General features: G+C 30.4%; 1 protein-coding gene across 2 annotated transcripts in view; it reads right to left on the bottom strand.

Moving 5' to 3' along the window:
• robo1 (roundabout guidance receptor 1) overlaps positions 1 to 18,314 on the bottom strand; it is a 309,799-nt gene extending 291,485 nt beyond the window's left edge. For both annotated transcript variants that reach the window (XM_076404503.1, XM_076404502.1), the window contains exon 1: positions 18,044 to 18,314. In XM_076404503.1, the coding sequence (XP_076260618.1) occupies positions 18,044 to 18,131 (88 nt within the window). In that variant the 5' untranslated portion in view covers positions 18,132 to 18,314. The remainder of the gene's footprint in view (positions 1 to 18,043) is intronic.
• Positions 18,315 to 20,585: the final 2,271 nt, after the last annotated feature.

Genomic DNA, 20,585 nt, shown 5'->3' with positions numbered 1-20,585 from the left:
TTATACAATATGGATATGTTCCTATCTCTTGCAAAAAGATAATTTTAATACCAAAATCTGTATCTCCATATTTTTAAAAACCCCTAAAGCAGGATACTACAGGCTTCACTTTAAGAAACTGGGCAACATTAAACCTAATGTCATGCTGTCTATCCACTTAGGACCATTTTAGCCATTTTATTTTGGTACTTTGTCTACGGCAGTTCATTAATAAAAGCGTTGATTGTTTACAGTAATTTTATAAAAAAAATTTCATTAACGAATTAGAGAAACGTGTCAAAAACTTTGCCATTTGCTTCTCAAAGGGGATGAAATAAATCTAGAAATATAGCATTAGTTTTAACTCATATCTTCGAGCCGAAGAGGCTGATGATATAACATATGTGACTAAAATAAACAGATCTTTGTTAACGGAACGCTTAACCAACACACAATAAATCATTCATATGCACACTGTCGCATCAGACTTAAAAAAATATCGTTCTGTTTGGTTTGCATCGCCGTTAAATATTCAATGATTAGGTATTTCCGATCTTGGGCGGCACAACACGGCTTTGTTCGAACACAATATGCCCGAACACGGAGCACATCTGTTGTGCCTCGTACAAAAAGAAACTGGAACCATTCAAATTAGGGGGTGCTCTAACAAACTAGTTTTAGCCCCATAACTAATGTTGTCGACGAGAGACCGTCCATTCCCAGGAAGTAATTCAAAATCAATTTGCCAGGTCTGTTTTGAAGAATATTCGGGTTTCCATTATAGGTAATTACAGCGTAGCTAATTCGGATTAAAATACCTTTAATTATTGTTACTTATGTTTGATGGAGATAAACATATTTTTAATTAAATTGCAAATTAAATAACAATCGATAATAACCTTTTTTTTAAATAATATAAATAAAATAGTAATGTATTTAAGATGCAATTATACTATGGCCAAAGGAACTTGTAATTGTAACTATTAAAAATAGAATAATTTACGTTAGCACGAAAAACACACAGTTATTTATTCAATAAAAAATTAAGTGTTTTATCTGTCTTTTGTGACAAATTTGTGACATTCGGAGAAAATCATGTGGAAATTATATTAACTTATTGATTATCTAGATATTAAAAAAATAAAAAATGTCTGAAAAAATGATTTCAACATAGAGATGAACGCATATGAGTGTGAGAAAGAACATTTATAGACGAACATTTATATAACATGATTATTTAATTTAAAAAAATTGTAAATTGGTTTATACTCCATTAGCCGGCATATTTGCAAAAATTACTAGGTGGTTCCAGAAATGGGTCAAGAAACTATTAGCGTTAGTTTGTTGGAATCAAAAGTAATTTTATTCTTGTGTTATGAAGGGACGCGTTGTAGACAAAATATTTTTTTGTTTCAACAAAGGTAATGCAACAGTTCATATAGCTAAACCGCATAGCTAAAAGTATGTTAAACTACGAATTGATTTAAGGTCATAGCTCCCCCTGAATTCTGCAATATAGAGTTAAAATTATACAGAAAATAATATAATTTTGAATTCTTTTAACATCGGGTTTATTCGTAATAGTGTTACCTCTATTTTCATGATTTTCTGATAACTGATGATAAAAATTCGTTCATCAAAAACGATGTTCATTAAAAGAAGAGGTAATAACTGCCTAAGAGTGATGGGACCCATATATCGTACCAATGTTATATCTTCTCATTAGACTTTCAAACACACAAAAAAAAGACAACAATAATACAAATATGGACCTGGTAATTACAGGCAAGTTAAAAGTGCAAAGAACCCTAGTATTAGGGGTATTGGCCATCGAGAAAAATGTCGATATTTCGATATTTTAAAAAATATTGATATTTTTTCGTAAAATATATTGGTATTTTTAATAACCGATATAAACAATTTATAAAAAATTACTGAATGGTTTTTCATAATTTTTAAGAAATATAATTAATTTTTTTGAAAAAATATCGGCTTACAAATATATAGATATATTAGTCAAAAAATATCGATTTTTTTCAAAAAATGTCGATATATCGATATTTCTTCGGCATCCCTACCTGGTATCATACAAAAAGCAACAATTCTTCAGTATTTAGCTGAAAATACACAATGTTATAGGGTATCCTTCTTAATCGCCAGATTTGGTGATGTGTAATTGATTATATTTCGAGTTTAAAGAAATATTGTGGAGAAAAGATATTCAAATTAGTTAAATAAAATAATATCGATACATGTTTTGTTAAGTATATTTATACGAACGGTTTTCAATCTGTAAACTTGTATTAATACAATTGTACGATTTTATTGGTCTATATTTGTCGAAAAATATCGATAATGATAACAACTTTGACAAAAAACCTCGACAGCTTGGTGCCCATACCAACAGAGTAATAGCAATAATAATAAATATAATAAAATTTTACAATCGTGTATTTATCACCATCGTAAACATATAAAACGAATCAATATATCTCTTATCTTGTAATTTTTACATTTCCTTTTATCCTCCTCAATATTCATCGTTTTATTTACGGCTCAATGATGTCACCACATTTTATTTGAGTCCCGGTAATAAATACAGTGACTCTAAAATAACAAAAAGCCACCGTCAGCTTCAACCCCATGTTTACGATGAAATAAATTATGAATTTATAATTTTATATATTCTGGAACGTAAATGTGATATTTTCCGAAGAAATCTCATGATTATATTTTATTTAGGTAACTATATTGAATGAAAAATTGTTTAAAACGTTATTGACTGAATACATAAAATCTCTTTTTAGTGCGGAAAATGGTATTGTTAAGAAATAATGTGAGTAAAGTAAATAGCATTTAAGCCTTAATTGTAATTTAGGTGTTATATGAGTAAATGGATTGATTTTAATTTTGTCCGTTCTTCTTTCGTTAGTAATATTCAATCCTTTCCCTTCTTAAAAATTAAGTTATAGTCATTATAATAAAAAGAAATAAATTTAGGCATTTTAAATATATTAGGAGCTTACACGTACATTGGTCCGCAAATATTGATAAAAATGCTATATATTAATATAAAAAACGCATAAATAACCTAATTGTTAAATTCGATTGATTTGAACTACTCATGGTGATGCTGTTATATCTTATCCCAATTAACGGTTAAATTAATAAACAATCATTTAAAAATGGTGATTTTAAGTTGAGTTTAGGTAGGTATTAAGCTAAATTGTGTGTATATAGTAGAATATAAAATACGTGTAGTAGATAGGTTAAATAAAGGTTTGTTTATTTTTATTTAGTGATTACAACGATTATTATGTACATATTTTAGTTTAAAACGATTTTCTTTGTGTAAAAAATCTAAGTTTCATTATTGTTTACCTTTTAGAGAGTTCTTTATTTATTTTTTGATGTCGATTCAATTCTTTTCTTAAAAATATATCATTTTTCTCTTTTTAGTGTTATATATTTAGCTAATAAATTACGCAGCTATTTTAGTAAGTATTACAATAGGTAGGTCAAGTAAAGCTGCAGTCCGTATGAGGAAAAATAGGAATAAAAAAACAATGACTGAAAATGAGGAACGCTTCAGTTCAAATGTCGCTGTCATTGCCGCGAATCCTACCCACGATCTCTGCATGTCAGCGGAACGCTCTAACCACTACACTGCAGAAACAGCAATATTTCTACTGCGTCTCATATAATCTGGTTAGTGGCTAAGAAGCAAAGTGAACGGTATTTATACGAAGTTCAGCAATGACATTATACACAAACATCTGAATATTTTTAAAAAAAAATATGTGAAAACTTTGTACGTTCCTTTCAAATTCTTACAACATTTCAAATTTCCCCCCATCCCCCAACAGATCCTGACTTGGTTCCAATGGGACCACCCCGGAAGTGCACTCTTTCGAATAAAATAACAATTTTGAAAATCGGTCCATAATCGACGGAGAAATCGGCGAACATACATTTAAAAAAATATATACAGTCGAACATAGAACCTCTTCCTTCTTTGAAGTCGGTTAAAGAAGAGATAAATATTGCCTGTCCATCGACGTATATACTACAAACAACACCATCTTTAAATATAAAGACACAACAACTTAAAAAGCAACTTCAATTACTTTAAGATACATACCTAAATCTAGAATAACAAAATGATATCATTTTTGATAAATATCAACTACTCAATATATTACTATATTATATTTATGTACAAAACTAATACGTAGACCAATGCAAAGACACGAACTATAATCAATGATTTCTATCTTTATCGTTTAACACTCACGTACTAATTCTCAGAAAGAAGTCGGAAATCACCAATCAAAACTAACACATCACCACTTAGACCGGATGCTTCTCTAAGAGAAAAACCAATCAATAGGTTTTTTATAATTCAGTTGGACGCCCTTGCCTCTGAGAAATGTATTTTTACCGTTATTACTATTGTTATTTGAAGAAAAACAAAAAGTAATTATATCTAACTTGATAAATCGAATTGCACCATTCGTGACTGTTACGTTCAACTAAGATTAATGAGAAAAAAGAGTCGAAGAAAACGATGTTTGGTGGCTAAATTTAGTTTTCACATTCATTCGGTGCGTAAGAAAAATGGTTTTCGTACGTTCATGTGAAGGTCTGTCCTGTGATACGTATTAATATATGATATTAATTCTCTGAATAAAATAGTGATGATATGTTTATAAAATACAATTTTTTTGATATATTTTTACATATTTTTTATTATTATTTATTATAGCAATCTAGTGGCAATCTAATTGTTTTTATTCTAAAATGCCACAGTTTTAAAATTACAGAGTACTACGATAGACACTTTGGGTTGATCATCTGTTTTGTTTTTAACGTGCACTGAGCGTAACTTCACTGAACTGGATGAAATATTTTTACTCTTCTTAATATTCTAAACATCACTATCTAGGAACTGGACAACTTTAACATAGATGTTCTGATGGAGCCTGTCTTCATGTCTTTGAGTATAGTTCTTCATAACGTACCGACAGTTTGTATCTTATGCTTCAGGGGTTTATGCAGTTGTCGTTGAAAATGTACCATGGAGCATTAACAATACCTCGCACTACCTTGTTTTAGAGTCTTGATATAAATTGATGATACATTTTACATTTTTTACATTAATTTTTTATTAAAATTTAGTGTCATCAATGCTTGTATGAAGGATATTTTGTTGCTTAATTAGTTTGTAAAGAAATAATACTTTGTTTATATGTTACACTGTTTACTGCACCTTTTCGATAAATTATATTTCACTATGTAACTACAGATAAAATATTTTTTAACAAAAAAATTGAACCGACTTCAAAATATAAATAAGAAACTCACAAAAAGGTATAAAATAACCAAACTAACTACCGATCAAACTAACCAGTCTAAGCGATTTTTAGCAGCTCATAGTGTACCATACGAAACAGAGTAGTAATTCCGAGTAGTAGAGTAATTCCGATAGAAATCGCTGAATTGGGAACAATTTCACCAGTTATTTTCAAGTGAGTTCAGCAGTTATTTTAGGAACATCAGCTCTAACACAAAAGAATTTGCTGAATACTGTAGAAATTCCAACGATCTTACCTTCTATTGTTGCAAATAACATAAATTGCATTAAAAAAACTTTTTTCAGATTTTTATGGATTATTTCACAAATACCTTTAAATTAGTTATGTAGAAATGATAAATATTTGTAATAATCTATATTTAGCATCGTTATTCGCGCAGCGAATATTAATTTCTCAGCTAATTATTGTTTGAGTTTAGTCAGGTATAATTGAATTGTATAAATATTGACAAAGTAATCAAGATTAGCGGGGATTAAAAAAGAATTAATAAAAGCGCCACTGCCGTGACCGTTAATAATACGAACATGAATATTATTTGCATGTTAATAATGATATATTATTGAATTACTATCGCTCGGTATTATAGGTACACTTTTGTAATTTAATTTAACTCATTCTTTCAGTTGACTGCAATATAATTTCGAAAATTTAATAACAGTCATCAAATTAATTTATGACTTTTTAAGACTAGGTCGTAAAAACAATTTTCGGTCTGGCTGAAATTTTGGATCGATAAATATTAAACACGCTATAGTTTCTAGGTGACCTATTTATCAAAACCCATTCACATAAATTACCGCTAAGTAATTATCTCAAAATATCTTGCAATTACTCTCAAGATTAATTGTGTTTTAAGGTAATACCCCTGCGATATAAATTACTCAGCTCTAATTCCCCCACACTTCACGCTGATGATATCGATCAGCGATATTGCTTTTATAGCACCGTCACATATATGAAAACCATACGTTCACTATATGAATTAAAACGTATTGTTTATATGAAATATGAAAATAACTTAAATTAAAAAAAAATCTCCTTAAGAGCAAATTGTTAAAGGGTTAAGCTTCGAAAATGCGATAGAAAAAAAGGGTTTTTTAAAATTCATACACATCAACCATTAAAAAGTCAAAGGTTCACTCATTACTTGCTATTATTGCTGCTACTAATAAGTCTCCCTTTTTAATAATAAATAGGGTAAAAAAATTAGAAAATAAATAAATCCCATTTTTCTGAGGAACGTACAACCTTTTCAAGTGTTAATGAATCAATCCTATTTTTGCTCCAAGTTCGAACAGGTTGAACTAAGATAAGAGGTAAAAATAAATTATCTGAGAATTAGGCGTGCAGAAATACTTGGAATGTTTAAATCAATTCATATCAAGATTAATCAAATTTGAACAATATTAAATATGACTGAAGAATATTAACAGCTTCTCGAAAACTACCTATTATTCTCCAACTTATTTGCAAATATCTCACATCCCAAACAACATAAAAATTAATTTGCCATGTCGGTTATATCAAATAATATCCTTAAAAAATAATAAACACCTATTTAATATTCCCCACTCAATATACTTGATTCTAATCAGCTATTCATGTGCACTTTCGTACCGAACAATAGAAATAAGATTTATTATCGCCGAATACACTAAAATATATTGTTTTTTTCCTTTTCTTTTCGACCTAACCATAAAACGGTTCTTTATCGGAACCGGGTACTTCACATTTTAAGACTCTCCAGCCCTTGTTTTGGTACGCTGCATACGAATAAAACCTCCAGATGTTTGAGCGGGCTGAAAGAAACTCGAAACGTATAAATCAAGGGCAACCGTTGAGAATATATAAAATGGGCTGCCAAACATTTTCAGCTGCATAGCTCGTTATATTCAATACAAATCTAAAAATAATAAACATTTTAACCCCACAAAGAACCACCATTGTTTTTCAGCGAACTCTATGATATTAACAATGATTACGGGGATTTTTAAGAACCTCGTAATGATATTTTCTTACAAGCTATCAAACACTTGTATAATATGGATAGATGTCATACTTACAGTAAGTCTTTGATGACTAGTTTTGAAAAACTACTCTATGACAATTCTATGTATTTACATTACCCGGAATAAAAGTTATTCCTGCAAAAAAAGGATTTGATACAAAAATTGACGTTTGATATACTGTGATTTTAAATGCGCGCTAAAACGTTCCAAATCTGCGTGTGACGTAGTTGTTTTAGTTCCACCCGACGGTTTTCATGGGTATAGGTTTTATTTATATATTAATTTAATACTTGTGCGTTATAACAAGATATTCTAATGTGTATCGATGCTGTGAGAGCCCCTAATACTATTATTCATCGGTAAAAATTCCAAAAAATTGTGTATTTTCGTTCCAAGCGGAAAAATGTGTTTAAATCTTACAAGGTGGGAACTAGCCAGTATATTTTGAACATTGGAAGTTTATTCATAGCAATAAGATCATTGTAATGTAAGTATTTACTATTTTAAATACTTTTAATTATGTCTTAATTATTAATGTATTAATTAAGTGTAAATATGGTAATATAGAGGTAAATAACACTATTTATAACATTAGAGGTTAGGTTTCAATTGTTTTGTTTATTGTATATATGAGTCCCTAGTAATGTTGTTCTTTTTACAGTTACCAAATAATATGGAAAATATAATATACTGTGATTGATTTACTACAAATGTGCATGAAGTCAGTATATGTTTCTACACGATTAAAATACCAACTACACAGAAGAAAATAGGCTTCTAACTGAACTTATGGAACGTTCACTGCTGTTCAATACTGGACGGCCATCCATTCCCAAAATAGAAAGAATAATGTTAATTAAATCCAAGCCTTCAACAAGTGTCAATCAAATCCCACTATGGTTCGATTACGAAGAACCAATATATGGTTTTTTGAACTTCAAATAGTTCCATGAGCTATACATCACCAGGTTAAAGATAAGTGACACATATTTGATTGAATAATGTGATTTTGTCAAGATTTTGAAGCCTGATATGTGTGTTATGGCAAACAGAATTTTCTAATATATTCGAACAATACTTACATACAGATGTTGTATGAACCCAAATGTTATCACTGAAGTCAAGTAAAGTAAAAGAAAAACTAAGCAGAGATCTAGTTTAATAATTCATAGAAAAACCTAATATATTAAAGCATATCTAAACACGGATTTTATAAAGTATTTAAGTGTTGTAGTTGCACATGCTTATAACATTGTAACGCTATTATTAAAATGGGCTATTAGAGAACTTCAAAATTACATTTTGTGCATTTTGTTACTGGATTATACTGGATACACCTTTTCATTATATAGAGCTACTAGTTTTTATGAAAATCAAACACCCATCATCAAATGTATATAATTTGAACCTTGTGCATTGTGGTTACTCTCAATTATATAACATGAATATTTTGATAGCCCTGTCAAATAGATTTGCATCTGTATCTTCAAATTCTCTTCAAAATCTTTTCATTTTTATTTTAGCAAATACAGTGCACATGATAATTGGCATTTCAATAATAGTATTTTCACAGTTCCCAAATGACCATTGAGCTATTATTGGACACTTTTTAGAGTTATTACGTGAACTTATTCATTTTCTTATTAATAATTAATATTATTAATTTTCTTACCAAGTGTTTTTAGTATATAGAGAGTATTTTTACTTAATATTCTTCAATACACTACCACGTTCCATGGTTAGTGTGTCTGGAATACTCACTCACTTCAATTCAATAATCGTTCTATTATTCTTCTAAAATCATTATTTCAATTACCGTCACACAGTACAGTTATTATCGACTAATCGATTATTGGAAATTATGGGCTATTTGCCTTGACAATCAGTTTTTTTTTCATTTATCTTTTCTTACAGTTGGTACCACAAAATCAATGTTTTAATTGTGAAATATGGGATAAATAATCTAAATAAAATTGAAAAGCGTTAAAAAGTGTTGTAGGACAGTAGGTGGCGTCAATGTTTCGTAGCGTTTCTGATTGGTCTTTGACTTAACATGGTGACTTAACAATTATTTCTGGTAAAATCTTAGTAATCCCAATTTAAAATAAATTTATTTTTAATAAACTCTTTATAGTATATTATTATTATTCAATATTTTTGTTATTTTCTATTACACCTACCCTATTAACAGAAAAATCTAAATTTATCATAGCAAGAAGAATAAATATGTGTACTAAAAATAAATACTTACAAAAAAATACAGTACAAAAGAAAGAAAAAAAAAAGATTTCTTAAAAAAAACGTTAATCTATATATTAATGATACACTGTTCCTATATCTTAACAAATGTTCAAGACATTTCTATACTTGCAACATTTTGAAGACATACAGTTTTTGGAATTTTCTGAAGTATTCACCATAAATAATTCAGAAATAATACACTAATCATTTTATCTATATTTTACAGGAAAAAAAAACAACTAATAATAATTTGACCATCTATAAAAACCTAACAAAACCCAACATCAATTAGTATACCTACCGAAGAATCACCGATTTATATTCAAAGAGTATTTATTCAAAATCAATAAGGAAATTTTAGTCAAACCCAGACCGTCAAACATCTACAATACAGACACGATTCATGAATAAATATGAGATAAGAAAACTTTCAATTTTTCACATTCCTTTCCAATTTCCATCAATGCCACCATAAAGTCTCGTTTAGATTGGTCAATATTATCCTTTGTCCATCAATGACAAACCTTATTATTATTCATCAGGGTTGTTTTTCGGTAAGAATCCTTCTGTGGGTATATAGATACATAACCATACATAATAATTTTGTATAATGTATTCACCATATTTGTAAACAGTACTTTTAACGATTTATCAGATAGTAATAGGTAGTTTGGGTAGTGCTATTACCCTTAAAAAATAAGTTCAGCCCTTTCTGAACCTTGTTAGTCTGATTTTTATCGCTACGTTCTGGCATAATCAGATGTTATCATTAATCTTAATGTCTTAATTAATTTTTGTATAATATAACCATCATTTTGATCATCACATCTGTGATATTAGTCAGTCTGAATAATGAAACATCTAAATTAATACTAGTTATGTCAGTTTTTGTTATTATGAATTTGTAATGTGACCATCGTTGTAATGATATGCGCTTATTTATAAATAAAATTCATTTAGTAAATTGCAACGAGCTAATACCATAATGGTATAGCTAATAAAGTAATTTAAAAACTAACAGGTGGTATTTAATAATTTAATACAAGTAGTTTCACTTCAATTATTTTTTTGGTATAATTTATTAAGTTTCACATATAATAAATTAGTTTAAAATTACATATAAACAATTATTCATGTAATATTTAATTATATATGAATGTATTGTAATTAAATACCGAATAAGAAATTGAATGTTAAAAATTTAAACCTAAACTATTATTTTAACATTTTATTAATACCTTAAATTATATTATGGTGTATTAAAATATATAGAGTGTTTAGCAAAATATATATAATTTGTTTTGTTTTTTCTTTATGATACTGTAACAAAAATATTAGTAGTTCAATAAGTCTGCGAAAATTAAACAGAATAATCCAAAAATAATTTAATTTTTTGAAGCACGAAAAGAGCCAGGGAAGAGTGATTTATTTTTAACTCCTTTTCTTGTCTTGTATTCTTTTGCAACTTGGGTACTTTTTCCACTCAAACGGTGCAGTAATAATCTATGTTTAATGTTTTACTAGTTTTGAGGTTAACACAAGAAGAAAATTCGTTTGCCTATTAACAAACTGACCCTAACAATTTCTTCGTCGATTTTCTTTTTTTTTTTTCTATATTTTTCGCTTTGATTCTAAATCATCATGGCTAACTTAGATATATAGTAATAAAGTTGTGCGCAAAATCCCTTTAATATTTGATTATGTCATTGAAGAAATTAAGAGTTTCGCAATAAGACATGAGGAAAGACTTTGCTGCCAGTGCTGCAACTCTTGTATAACACTGGACTAAGACGCAGGCTCAAAAAATCCAAATCGTGTGACCTTGTATATTTAGTGAACTTCACAAAACAATAAATATACTGAAAATTGCTACTAACTTTTAATTTAATAGATACTAATTAACTATTTTATATATTTTTTTTTCATATTACTTTATAAGAAGTCTAAAAAAATGATACTATAACGCTGTATTGAATTTATAGTAAAATAACAAAAGATATTGTGATATTTGCAAGAACGAGCATGTGGTCATAAAAAATAACACAAACACTATCTAAGAGATAAAACTATTTTAAATGTAAACTGAAAATAACCACAAAAACAACAACATATATCAACATAATAATGTCACTGACCAAATCATGATCTCCTGTTCATGAATAATTATGAGAATAAAAAAATCAATTTTCCTTTGTGCGCTATCTATCGTTGATACAAAAAAGAACTTATTTAGATTAGAGATATTATCCTTTTCTCATAACAATACACTTACTATTCATGACCGGTATTTTCCATATAATCCTCTCTGTGAAGTGGTAGGGCTCTGTCAGCTAGGTGTTGATCATAACTAATATGTATTCTCAATATGGCGTTCATATTTGTAAACATTACTCTTAAGGATTATCAGATTAGAATAAGTAACATATTTGGATTAATATCTCTTGAATGCTAAAGTTGTTTCAATGAGAAAATGAGAAAAATTCTAACTGTATATAGATTGAACGTGAATTAATTTTGAGGGATTGGGTTTGGTTTGGTAAAGTGTATTCTTCCTCAACTTTGAAGATGTCAAATTAAAAGTTAACCGAACCTCAATGTTTCTTCATTAGTTACATCCTACATTAGGTATCATTAGACAATATTAATTTATAAAATTAATAGTCTGTTATTATTGCTCACTTATATTTACATTAATATACAAGCAGGATGAATGGGTGACAAATACATCAGTATGTTTTTTCTTTGTTGCTTTAATTTAGTACCCCTATTTCATGTTTAAAGGTGAAATCTTTGATAACTTTGTAAATCCACGTGACTTCGAGGAGTTCGGATAGTTCTTCGCTGGTTACGTAGCGATAGCATTGGAAATTAACCAAATAAGTCTGCTTTGTCATCGGTGGGTTATACCGTAAGTTGGCCTGATGTTTTAGTGCAGCCCCACATTTGAATTCCATAACTACAAATAGGTTTTATAACAGACCGATAAACCAATCTCTTTGATTTTGAGTCTTATCTGTTTTTTTTGTTTTTGGCTAACGTGATGTTAAACTCCCTTTGTGGGCATATTTGTTGTTTAAGGAAAGTTCCATTGAACGTCATCAAATGCTATTGGAAGCATATTCTTGAAACACGAGTGTACAAATAACACATCACTCAATAAATCCCATGGCTGGCATATAGAAGGTGCTACCTCAATATATCCGAACCTAGCCTATAATGACTCTTGTGTTGGGTTTCATGACAATATCGTAATTAATTTAATTTTAAAATGCAGTAGTTTGCGTAAAATAGTTTCTTTTGTTATCTTCAAAACTAAAGATAACGATGCAATTTAAAGCCAATAAATAGTATTTTTGCATCGATGTGCGACAATATATGAAATATGGATCCATTACTCCACGACTGAATCAAAAGAAAGACTTGCAAACGACCAAAAATTAGGATATACAGAAATTTTTGTAATATGTACTTCGGTAAAGTGACCAAAAGTTATTGAATGAAGATAACTTCCAATGTCTACACTCTGTTTTCAGGTTCAGCGAAAACAATGCTTCAACAAAAGAGTGTTGGCTCAAATGAAGAATTAATTGTTGGAATTGAAGCTTATTTTGAAAATAAAAACAAATTGTACTACGAAAAAAGTATAAAAATTAGAGGAAAGCTGAATTGAATGTATTGTACTTGGATCTTGATTAAAAGTTGTTGTTTTATTATCTAATCTCCCGGCTTGAACCCAAAAATTTCTAGGATTGAGTAGTAGCATTATAGACCATTAATAAAATTTAATTAACATATTTATTCCAAAAAAAAAAAAATTAAAAAATTATTCACACCATTTAAAAAACATCTTTATTGCATTTTATTATGTGTAGTATGCAATAAATTGGCGGTGTATTATCAATCAAATTGCAAATTCGATTCCCAAGAGCTTATCACACCATATTCAGGTATTTACTGCTGATTTTATTTTGACTGATCCGATGCTGTGTCAACTCAGCATTAGTGAATGTATGAGAACGGAAGTAATAATATTAATAACTTTACAAGCGATTGAACTACACTTATATAGCGAGATGTATAATATCATAGATGTAAAACTTGGTTGATTTGAAAAAAATTAATGAAAAACCGAATTTAGACATCAGAGCCGAAAATTGTCATTTCATATTCATTTCTTTTGAATTTCATCAAATTTTCACAACCATATGTAATAAATTAACAGGTCCGTAAAAACATAACCTTATAAGTAGCACATAATAAACATAACCTGATGCAGATCATTGATATGCGCATACACAAAACGAACCAATGATACACTACATCTTGTTCATTTCCCTGTAGTATATATTATCGACTTGATAAGTAAACAACAATCGACCTTTGCCGGATTAACTCGGCGATGTTCGGAATAAGATGCAAACGATGATGATGGAGCTATATAAATTTATCTCTGGCAATTTTAAAACCTTAAAAGTAGCTTAAAAAAGCTTAAAAATAGAATATTCTTCATGTTAACAGAAGGGAGAACAAATTCATCAGTGACACTGTATAAAATACATGCAATCCGGACATTGTGCACTATTTTTACCAATATTTATGATATGCAATTTATTCCCTCACTGAAAAACTGTCCAGTATCAATCGATTTCAATTTTCGACGGGACCTATCTGTTTTGCGTAAAAAACTCATTTCCCATAGTCGTTGTCCTATCAATATCCGATGATTTATTCAGAACCAATAACTAAATGTCTACTCCGTACTGCCATAAATTATTCGTGAATTCATGCATCTACATGACGGAAATAGAACGGAGAAAATGTTTTTCAAAACAATCGTCGTGAAATTTTAACAAAAAGATACTATTAACTAAATTAGTATTAGTTTATTTTAATAGAGAGAAATAGTCGACAACAATTACATGTATAAACTCGCCGAAACGGTTTAGTTGAAAATTCTATTTCAAACATTGCTTTGGGTAAACTGTATCCCTTTTTATAAAAAGACCTATCTGCGAAATCCATTCATCATATATCTCTTTCCACCAGAATGCTCCTGAATGGTAGAGTCATCAGCTGTCGGATAACGAAAAGAAAAATAGAAGGTTGAATGAACGTATGTTAACGTAAGTTGTTATCATTAAAAACTTACTAAATTCTTTATAAAAAATATAGGAAATGTTGAATAATAAATAAAATAAATTATGCACGAAAAGAATCATATTTCCGAAAAAATGTGTTTCTGCACCTTTTGTGTAGTTTTTATGAAGTAGTAATTGGATCACCTCTTTGTTAAAGCTTCACACTCGCCGAAAAGATTCCGAATGGCACCAGCTGCCACATTTTAACAAAAAGTAATTCATGAAGGCATCTAGTTATTTTGTATTGTCGTATAGTGAATTACGTCATGAATTTGGTCTAATAATTTTAAAATATCTGCCCGTGTGTGTGTATTTATAAATATTTCTATTCATAATTATAATTGACTATTAATGATTGATAGAAATATATATAACTTTATTTAATTCAATTTATTATTTATGAATTAAATAGTTTTTTATTACCAACTAAGAAGTCGATGCTCTAAACGCGCCAAATCATATTGAACAGATAAAAATCAAACTGACACCTAACAGGAATATCAAAAAAACTAGCATTTGATGCTCTTTTGATAAGTTGAAATTCTAACGGGTGACATTAACTAACTGGTAAATCAATTTCTCAGTTCAATGAATCTCATTTAAATCAAATTATATTGGTGGTTTAATACATTTAAGCACAAGCATAATAAACTGAGCTATATAATATTTGTTGAATGAATTATTTAGAATATGTTCCTTTATGTAAAAAAGTAACATTCAATTATCAAAAGCTAAACGAACATTGACTTGTAACATCTGTTAAATATCTATTTCTGCTCGTAATCTTGCAGAAAACACATGATGGTCATACTAGATTGATGCTGGGATTCTTTTCTCACGACATAAAGTCCTATATTAACAGGTACAGAATAAAATCAAGATGTCGCAGTGGTGAAGGTTAAGGAGACTGCTGCGATTGTCAAGGGTTCGAATCCCGCAAAGCATGTATGTACTCTATATGTTTGTGTACAGTCAACACTGTAAAATCTGACAAGAATAACCACCTCAGTCCCGCCAGTATCGAGACTGGGTAAAACCGGATGCCTTTTGTGATGGTTGGACAAAGTTAATCACTGGACAGTCGATAGTCTTCACACCAAGGATCGTGATTCGGGGCCCCTGTTAATCAGTAGACCCAGTTCAGATAAATACTTGTTGGTAAAAAGGAAACTCAGTTAATAACGCACCGATAACGAACACTTTAACAGCATTAGGATAGTAGATGCATTTACTGTCAATGTAGTGAATACATATTTTTAAGCATTAGCCAATCTGAATATTCAGTTTTAAAATTTGAATATTAGCGAAAAACTTGTGGCAAATAACGTGGAACGAAGAAGGAAAGCGAACGTTTAGTTTTTAGGTTTGTTATTTTTTCGAAATTAGATTATTCGTTTGTTGTTAAAATATTTTTATATTCTTATAAAATATTACAGATATTGTACGAATTTTTTTCTTTATGATTAACAACATTCTACAGATTAGAGGATTTGTTTTTGTTAAACATATTGTAATATTGGTTATATATATTAGAAATTTTCCAAACAACAAAAAAATAGTACTTTGAACATTTGCCGATGACAGAGTGATCATGGCAAAAGATATATCTCTGGCTAAGGTTGTAGAAAAAGTACAAGTAGCAGTCAACAAGGTCTACAAATGGACTAGAGACTAGGAAATACAGGTTATAGCGAAATTATAAGAACCTAATTATAACACTTGATAGATGTTCAATTCCACAAGAAGAATCATCTAAATACCTCGGCATACATCTCGATAGTAGGTTAAATTGTAAACATGACATTCACGACAAAAAGCAGAACAAAATTGATTCAAAGTCAAGCAACTGTATTAGTTAGTCGGCAGATATTCTCAACTTGGCCTAAAATCAAAGACATTGGTTTATCAGTCAATCATAAAGCCGATTTGGACCTATGAGCCGCAAATATGAGTTTGCACTAAAAGATCAAACCAGCTAGCAATCCTACATAGCTAAGTTCTGGGATTAATTGGCAAAGCTTGTTGCTACGCAGCGATATACGAAGTGATCCAAGATTTCGCCTTAGCCGGCTTGGTGGTGCAGTGATAAAGGCGATAGGACGATCCTCCTACTGTTGCGATAGGGCATGGTCGTAAATTTATGTTTGTAATTGTCTAGGCAAGAGTGTAAAATCCGACAAGAAAATGATCGCAGTCACGCCAGGCTGGGTAAGACCGGATGTCTTCTGGGATGATTTCTAAAGTTGGTTACTCGCCAGTCGGTAGGCTTAATGCTGAGGACCGTGGTTCGGAGCCCACGTTGAGATGTACTAAGCATATGTAAGATATAATAAAAAAATAGCAATGAAGAGAAGCATTTCCTTAACTGGGTTTAAACATATTACCCTTTTGATATTTTATTACTTATATAATATAAATAATACTTAATAATATTATTAAATAGATAAAATAAATAGATATAACAAAAAAAATGATTGTGAATTAATTAAATGTAATAAGAAATTATAAAAATCGGGTTATTAACAGTTAGACAAATGAACAATCAAATTTTCAATTATAAATATTCCGAATTAATTAGTATCGTTCTAGATAGCTACACATTTCTTTTAATTTAGATAAAAAAATCCTCCAATTTTATTTACCGAAAAATAATAACTTACTAAAACAATTATAGTTATTTACAAACATTAATCAATATTAATAAATTGTTAATTTTAGACATTAATTAAAATAAAATCCGACAATTAACAACAAACGCTAAATGAAGTCACCAATAAATAAATCAATCTTACTTCCGCCGGCTTGCTGGCGCAGTGGTAAAAGCGATAGGACGGTCCGCCTACTGTTGCGATAGCCGTGGATTCGAATCCTGCTTGGGTATGGTCGTAAATTTATGTTTTTAGGCAAAAGTGCAAAATCCGACAAGGATAATGATCCCAGTGCGGTGATCAGTAACCAGGCTGGGTAAGACCGGATGATTTCTAAAGTTGGTCACTCGCCAGTCGGTAGGCTTAATGCTGAGGATCGTGGTTCAGAGCCCACTTTAAACTTTAATCCCAGTCCAGATAAACCCATAGTTGGTAAAAGGAGAGTATAAAATATATTAAAAATTCTTACTTCCGCAAATTGTACATTCTTATTATTATATTATGAAATAGTTTGTAAAACTCTAACAAAGTTATAAAAGCTTCTGCGAACATCAACGGACAATATATTCCGAAAAGGATAAGACAAAGAACCGCGGCAAATATACTCATCGAGTCCTCCGTCATGCACCGCCGTCGCAGAACGCGATTCTTACCGTAAAAACTTCCCGAAGAACCTCCTCCAGCAATTACACTGGACCACCAACACCCAATAATCAACAGGTTCGTCCAGCAACCCATCATGTTCAAATCCGTTCTGATACAAATGTTAAAAATCCTCACTGCAAGAGCACAATAACACAACGCACCATGTCACAGAGCCGAGACTTCTTTCGCGAAAATTTTCGTCAGGATCCGAAACGCGCGTCAGTACAGTGGCGTTGACGACACACTCATCACGACGGACTTTTGTACACTGAAGCGCTCGAGAATCCATCCGAAGCAAAGGGGGGCCCAGCGCGTCGGCTACCTGCCGTAAATGGTCGCGCCGTTGCCGCCTCCTCGCCGTTATTCCTATGTTTTAGGGAAAGGGCCATTATTCCTGATCGATATGGTAATGGGGTTTTCCTGGGGGGACGATGCGAGAGCGACTCCTGACGTTTTGCTTTATTTTCTGTTTGTTTGTTTTGCGCCCTCGGTTTGCGGACGAGATTGAATTGTCTTTTAATTTTTCGATGGCGATGTGTTGGGTGTGCGACCGACGTGGATTTATGTCGGGCGACTTTTGTTGTAAATAAAAAATGTACGAAAAGTGTACAATGAAAAATTCAGCTTCAACTACAAGACCGGGTATCGATCCGTGGTTTAATATTTGATTTAATTGGTAATTCATGGTTTATATATATATATTTTTTAAATTGTATAATTTGTGATTAAAATAATAATGTCTTAAATAAAAAAATAAATAAAATAATAATGGTTTTGTTGGCGCAGTGATCAAGGCGATAGAACCGTCGTTATACTGTTGCGATAGTTGTTGGTTCGAATCCTGCTGAGGCATGGATGTACTTTATGTTTGGGATTATAATTTTAAATGTTTTAGGCAACAGTGGAAAGTCCGACAAAGAATAACCATCGCAGTCACGACAGAAACCAAGCTGGATAAGACCGGATGTCTTATGGGATGATTTCTAAGTTGGTCACTCGGCAGTCGAGAGGCTTAATGCTGAGGACCGTGGTTCAGAGCCCATGTTAAATAATAATAATATCTGTTCTAGGCATGTCGACCGCAGAGAAATATATCGATATATCGGAAAGAAAAAATATCAATATTTTTCTGCAACATCAAGGATAAATATTTATATTAAAATAAGCTTTAAAATTAAGCACCAAAAGGATAATTTTAAAGATGCATTAGGTGTAACGATATTTTATAAAATAATATCTTTAACATTTTTAAAAAAATATGGAAAATATCGATATATCCGCCAAAAATAACCATACGTTTAAAAAAAAGATTGTATGAGTCGAGATATATATTTTCCTTTGAACAATATTAGGAACAATGCATGAACATTATTTTAAGAGATGTTAATATTTTTTAGGTTTATTGCATTAAAAAGCAAGTAAAAATGCCGCTCTCATAAAAAAAATCATTTTCCAGAAACATTGTCGATACGTGTTTCTAAAATATATTAATATCTTGATATTTTTTATCGTTTTATTCTTCACTACATAGTATAAAACAAAGTCGCCTTTTCTGTCCCGATATCCCTATGTGCGCTTAAATGTTTAAAACTACGCAACGGATTTTGATGCAGTTTTTTTCAATAGATAGAGTGATTCAAGAGGAAGGTTTATATGTATAATACATGCATAATATACTAAGGCAACATTGCTAATTTTAGAAGTTTCTAACGTGATGTCGTAAATTAACCTATTTTTTAAGCTTATTTAGCAATTAGCAAAAACGCTGCCTAACCCTACGAGTTAGATCAAATTAATGTACTACAGTATTGTACACCATAAAAAGGTCTACAAAAAAGTCCGCGATGGTATATGTTTATCTTTTAGGGATAACCCACATTAACCATTTTTATTGTTTACTTTTTACGTGAGAAAATGGCTTATTTACGAAGCTATTTTAAGCAATACGGCATTGATCCTTATCGAATTAAGTACCTTAAATACAGTGTGCAATTAATATAGATCAATATGGTTCCTTACAGCATGTCCATTAAACAAATATTTTCGGAGATATTACAAATTTAAAATTTGCGTTTAAAAATGTGTAATGTAATAAAAATTGTATGAATTTAGATATTCCAAAGATAGCAGGAAATCTTCATACTAAGAATAGGGGAAGAGGAATTGTTTTACTCCAAATTTAATGCGTGCAGGCCAAGGGCAGTAATGAATGAACCAAAAATACTGGATCGATTTTAATCATGTTTTCATTGAGTGACATAGGCATATATATTTTATGCCCGTGCAAAGTCGGAGCGGGCCGCTATGTTTTTATATACAACGTTCATATTTTTTCTGTAGTGTATTTAATTTAGTATCAGCATTGCACCCGTGCGAAGCCGGGGCGGGTCGCTAGTTCAATAATAATTCTACTCTATGAACATAGCTTCAACGTAAAAAGTACTACTTTTATTGTTATATATTTGTTTATTTTATTCCATTTATTGCAATAAAATTTGTTATTTGCTCTGAAAAGTTGTATAAGCTGAAAAAACCTATTAACTAGATGTT

The sequence above is a fragment of the Rhynchophorus ferrugineus genome, unplaced genomic scaffold (genome assembly GCF_030347505.1).
Source record: "Rhynchophorus ferrugineus isolate W39M unplaced genomic scaffold, kcgeb_rfMv2 rfM4, whole genome shotgun sequence".
NCBI lineage: Eukaryota > Metazoa > Arthropoda > Insecta > Coleoptera > Curculionidae > Rhynchophorus > Rhynchophorus ferrugineus.
Note: the sequence above shows the minus strand (reverse complement) of the source record. Positions and strands in the feature narration are given on the sequence as shown.